This window comes from Carassius carassius, chromosome 16 (genome assembly GCF_963082965.1).
Source record: "Carassius carassius chromosome 16, fCarCar2.1, whole genome shotgun sequence".
Lineage (NCBI taxonomy): Eukaryota > Metazoa > Chordata > Actinopteri > Cypriniformes > Cyprinidae > Carassius > Carassius carassius.
In genome coordinates this window covers 15,250,073-15,255,253 of record NC_081770.1, presented here as the reverse complement: position 1 = coordinate 15,255,253, position 5,181 = coordinate 15,250,073, and the positions used below count along the sequence as shown (strand labels likewise).

Sequence of the window (5,181 nt, the reverse complement as noted above, 5' to 3'; positions counted from 1 at the left end):
TGCTCTGTTCCACCTTGTCGAAACGTAATATTGGAGAATTTAGATCCAGAGATGACATCATTATCTTTATGACCAATCAGGAGAGCCTAATTGTAGCTAGAAGTTTGGAAAGAGACAAATAAAGACATTACATTTAAGACACTATTCATTATTCAAGCACAATTTCATTACTCATTTCTCAATTCTGATCATTTGAAGCAAACAGCGATAAATCAACACAATCTGTCAGTATGAAGAGACAGAGTTTGGCTGAACTTGTAGATATTCAGGATCTGTCAGTGGATCTGAGGAGGAACAACAGTGCTGCTGGTCTGAACGGATCTTACTCCTCTGTCACACATCTAAATAAAAACACAATACATACCTTAGCTATAATGTATCTTCACTGCAATCTTGGGAGACTTCTGAATAGATCTCACAATAATACATTTATTGTAGTCCTGTAAAGTCTGGTACCATTACTGTCTTTATAAAACATGTCTTTAGAAAAGCACAAAATAATGATCAACGTATTGTTTGGGTAATTTACATCTATTGAATTTTGCATAAATAATAATAATAGATCCCAAATATATAAATGTATTGTAATTTCTCATTTACCAGGGGTGTGCAGTCTGATGCCATGAATGATCTCTAGATTATGGCCTAGCTTTATATACAGTTATAAATTCCTAAATCATCATCACTGACATTATTGATTACTAATTGGCTCCTGCGTCCTCATGTAAAATTTATTTTAAATTTAATATTATTATTATTTTTTTTTTTTTTTTGGCATTTTGATTACCACTTATAACCACAGTTTTACCACAAATCCCATGGTTAAACTATTGTTAGCATATCAAAATCATGGTTAATTTGTGACTGCCAAGCATGGTTTAACTATTGAAACACACACATATATATATATATATATATATATATATATATATATATATATATATATATATATATATATATATATATATATATATAATTATGTTCTTTTTGTAAAAGGAAAGAGATAATGCATCATCACTGGGGACTTTTAATTTGCTTTCATCTCATATTGCATTAACTATTTCTAAGCTATGGATATGAACGTAAGTTACAAATACACGTGTTTTGTGTGTTTGTTTTTAAATGTATAATACATTCGCATAAGTTATTTCCTGTTTTTATACAGTCTATGGTTGGCTATTACCAACCGCTCGTGCGTAACCATCCGGGACTCTTCAGTTGTCGCTCTGCTCCGCCTTGTTGTGTGCAAAACTCGCGCGACTTCCCCTTTGAGCGTCAAACATGGCCACGTCCAGACTAGAGATTAATTTTATCCGTTTATTATCGCGCTGTGAATCTCTGGCTTCAGAGAAAAGAAATGAGACAGAATGGAGACTAGAGAAGGTAATGCACAACAGCTCTGCATTTGCGTGTAGTTCTGTGCTTTTCAAGTAAATGTTATAAATTCTGCATGATACAACAAAGCAATATTGCCAGCGTCATTTACATATGAATTACATGTCAAAAACAAGACACGCATTCATATTTACACCTAATGCGCTAGAATTAATTATTTAATGTCTTATTAGCTTTCTCTCTTCGCTGTGGATATTTGTCAATTTTTCAATGTAATATCATCTCTATCATTTTAAGCATAAAATCATATCCAATAGATTTACTTTTGTCTTTTCTAGTACGTTGGTGCCCTTGAGGAGATGCTTTTTGCCCTTAAAAAGCGTCCAAGGTACGTTTATTGAAGATTACAGACATTAATGATTCACATTTTTTAAGTGTAAACATAACCATTTCAACATTTATTGTATGAAAGAGAAATATATTAACGTCTAAGTGATGTTAAGATTTAAAAAAAGGGTCTAGTAGTGTTTCTCCTACAGCTGTGATATGAACAGATGTTGATGTAGATGATGAGTCATGATTTATATCGGATTTATTCTCTCAGTAAACCAACGCCAGAAATACTGACGGACTACAACCGCAAGGTGGAGTTCCTCAAGGGTCTCTTAGAGGCAGACAAACTGGTCAGTAATTATGCTGTTTGGTCACCACTTGCTCAGTGAGAGTAAAATGAGTCTTCTTTCTGTGATGGTAACTTGGAAACACTTTGTATCCAGCCGTCTCCAGCAGAGAAGTCTCTGGCCAATCAGTTTCTGGCTCCTGGACGGACGCCTACGATATCCAGCGAGAGGACGCCTGCCAGTAAGATGGTGCACATCCAGAGTAAAGCGCGATGTGTTGGAGAAATGAGGAAGGAGCTGATGAGCACTGTACGACACTTTCCTCTTTCAGCTGCTAATGTGCTTTTTTATATTTTCATGTATTTATGGAAACATGATGTGAAACATCTCAGAGTTGTACCTTCATAAATCCTAAATTTAGGATATATAAACTGGTTAAGAAAATAAACCTTTAAAAAAATTTACGTTGTAAAACGTTTAATCTTTTATTTGTGCTTTTTTTAACAGGCTGTGTCAAGTTCTGGTAAGATGTATATTCTATTGTAATTTAAATGCTACATTTTGAGAAATTAAATTACAGATATTATTAAGCATGCCTTTTCTGAAGTGCTGTCAAACGATTAATCGCGATTAATCGCATCCAAGTTAAATGTTTTTGTTTACATAATATATGTGTGTGTGCTGTTTATATTGATTATTCTGTATAAATACACACGCATGTATGTGCATATTTCAGAAAAAATGTATGTTTGTATACTACATATATTTAGATAGCACATTATGTAAACAAAATGTTTTATTTTGGATGCAATTAATTGCGATTATTCATTTGACAGCACTACTTTTCTTTGTTCTTCATGGCCAGGTTCATTGGATACGGATCTCAGACACAGAAAGTAGGTGGCGCTCTCTCATTGATTTTTTTAGATGCGAACGTGTCACTGGAATCTACAGTATTGAGTTATTTCTGCTGGTTTTTCAGGAGTATTCCTGTAGACGAGCGGCAGTCAGCGGGAGAGCTGGACGCTATTCTACAGCATCATCACAACCTCCAGGAGAAACTGGCTGATGACATGCTGAATCTCGCTCGCAACCTGAAGAACAACACGCTCGCAGCCCAGAACATCATCAAGCAGGACAACCAGGTCTGATGGTTTTCTGTTTACATTGCTGTAGTTAATAGTGCAGATTTATGATAATGCCCATCATCTGAGAGCAAAAAAACATTATCAATCTCATTCTTGAATGACATTCAATTCTTGTTAATGTAATATATTTTATCTATCAAAATAAAAAAAGGTCACCAATTATCTACTTCAAATTAATTATTGGGAGTACAAAAGAATATAACTAACATTGTTGGTAGTAATAGTTTTTAATTAAAAGACATTAATTTTTTTATATGTTCTAATAAGTATATAATAATAATAGTAATTATTATTATTATTATATTCTAATAATAAAATAAAATTATTATTATTATTATATTACAGTAATATAGCTCAAAAGAAAAAATATATATTTTGAAAAGATAATAAACAAAATAAATATTGTGACTTTATAATACCTGTATATATTCTATAAATGTATTTTTTATTCTTTACTTGCACCAGCTTCATGCCTTTCAATCTCTGATTTTAGGGATTATTTTTATATATATATATTGTTTTTATAATGACAATTTTATAAATATTTCACATATTTATCTTATATAATATATGAATATAATAATATTCTCTAATATTATGTTGTTATATTAATAATTATTACTATGAATTATTATTATTATTATTATTATATGATTACTTTTCCGAGTGAAAATCAACACAATAAAGTGCATTTAAAAGTGGAAAGTACCTGCCTAAAAAGAGTGGCTCATGATGCATCGTTGATGTATTTGTTGTGTGACCACTAGAGGGCAGCAATAAATTAGTGTTACACTCATAATTGAGCTTTAAACCCTACAGTAAGTGTGCTGTTACTACAGCGCAACATGGCGTTACAAATCAGTATATAAACTAGTATAAGCTTTTTTGAATGATTTTGCTACCAAACAGTGCCATTAAACTCAAAACTTTGACATGCTGTGTTAATCTGACTGAGCATGAACACAGTCTAAACGCTCTTCTTCCTCCTCAGACTCTCAATCAGTCTATGCGTCAGGCCGACATGAACTTCGAGAAGCTGAAGACCGAATCAGAGCGTCTGGAGCAGCACGCCAAGAAATCCGTCAACTGGTTCCTGTGGCTGATGCTAATCGTCGTCTCCTTCACGTTCATCAGCATGATCCTCTTCATAAGACTGTTCCCGAGACTCAGATGATGTTAATCACCACTAGAACCGCTAGACTTAATTTATCTATTATTTAATTTATCTAACAGGTTTACAGACACTAGCTAAGAGTTATACATTTGATTGACAGCCTCATCGTTCAGTCAGCTTCAGTCATTCCCGCGAAAACCATTGTTGATGTCATAACGAACTCGCGCCGAATCCCTGTGAAGAACGTTTTTAAATGATTCGGTTGTTATTAACGGTTAGTAATTGATAACTAGCCCACAAACTGTTCGTCAGTCATTTAAATACACAATCTGACGACAAACGTTCTCAATACTCTGAGACCAACGTTTTCATCTTTTAAAAGACGCATTCAACGGTTTCCCAGAATTGTTTTCATTTCCAACAGGCTCGTATAATATTGCTTAATACAGGCTAATGGGGTCTGACAATATATATGAGCGTTTTCAGAAGCTAGAAATGACTGACAGTTTAATCTACCTCTATCTGAGTTTCTGGACTGTCGCTATAAAAACGGACCGAGCTGTTTTAAGGTCCGGTGGACTTGTCCGGACTCGCCTCGTCGATCAGGAAATGTTCTGGCAAACAGAAGGAAGTATTTTTGCCCGTCGGAAGCACAGATGGATACTGTCTTCTCCACCCAGAGAGTAAATGGCCCATATTTAGCTGCTAACTATCTATTTGTGCTTGTTCCCTATATAGCACATGGACGGAGTAGCCTATTAAGTATTGCTCAGATATGGCTAACGTGTTTGTTTCTCTGCGCAGCTATATTGATGGATCTTATGTTCATCTGAAGCGGCCTGTCAATCATCGTTTATCTGTCCGTGTGTTTATTTTCGCTCCTGTAATTCATTCACATGAACAGATGGTCATAGGCTACTCTTCCTTTCTATCAGATGTGTTCGAAGTTATCTCTGAAGAAAAA

The 5,181-nt window shown here is 34.3% G+C and overlaps 1 protein-coding gene across 1 annotated transcript; it reads left to right on the top strand.

The window, feature by feature from the left end:
- The first annotated feature begins 1,251 nt into the window (after positions 1 to 1,251).
- On the top strand, positions 1,252 to 4,600 carry LOC132159095 (vesicle transport protein USE1). The gene is made up of 8 exons (XM_059568678.1): positions 1,252 to 1,383; positions 1,674 to 1,723; positions 1,940 to 2,018; positions 2,112 to 2,264; positions 2,463 to 2,478; positions 2,821 to 2,851; positions 2,938 to 3,100; positions 4,095 to 4,600. The coding sequence occupies exons 1-8, from the start codon at positions 1,282 to 1,284 to the stop codon at positions 4,275 to 4,277; spliced, it is 777 nt and encodes a 258-aa protein (XP_059424661.1). The 5' UTR covers positions 1,252 to 1,281; the 3' UTR covers positions 4,278 to 4,600.
- Positions 4,601 to 5,181: the final 581 nt, after the last annotated feature.

What these genes read in the sequence shown, in the direction of transcription:
- LOC132159095 (XM_059568678.1), top strand. Translation starts at nt 1,282, where the DNA reads ATGGCCACGTCCAGACTAGAGATTAATTTTATCCGTTTATTATCGCGC. An exon ending in CAGAATGGAGACTAGAGAAG is followed by an intron (nt 1,384 to 1,673) that starts GTAATGCACAAC and finishes TGTCTTTTCTAG; the next exon opens with TACGTTGGTGCCCTTGAGGA. An exon ending in ACGGATCTCAGACACAGAAA is followed by an intron (nt 2,852 to 2,937) that starts GTAGGTGGCGCT and finishes CTGGTTTTTCAG; the next exon opens with GAGTATTCCTGTAGACGAGC.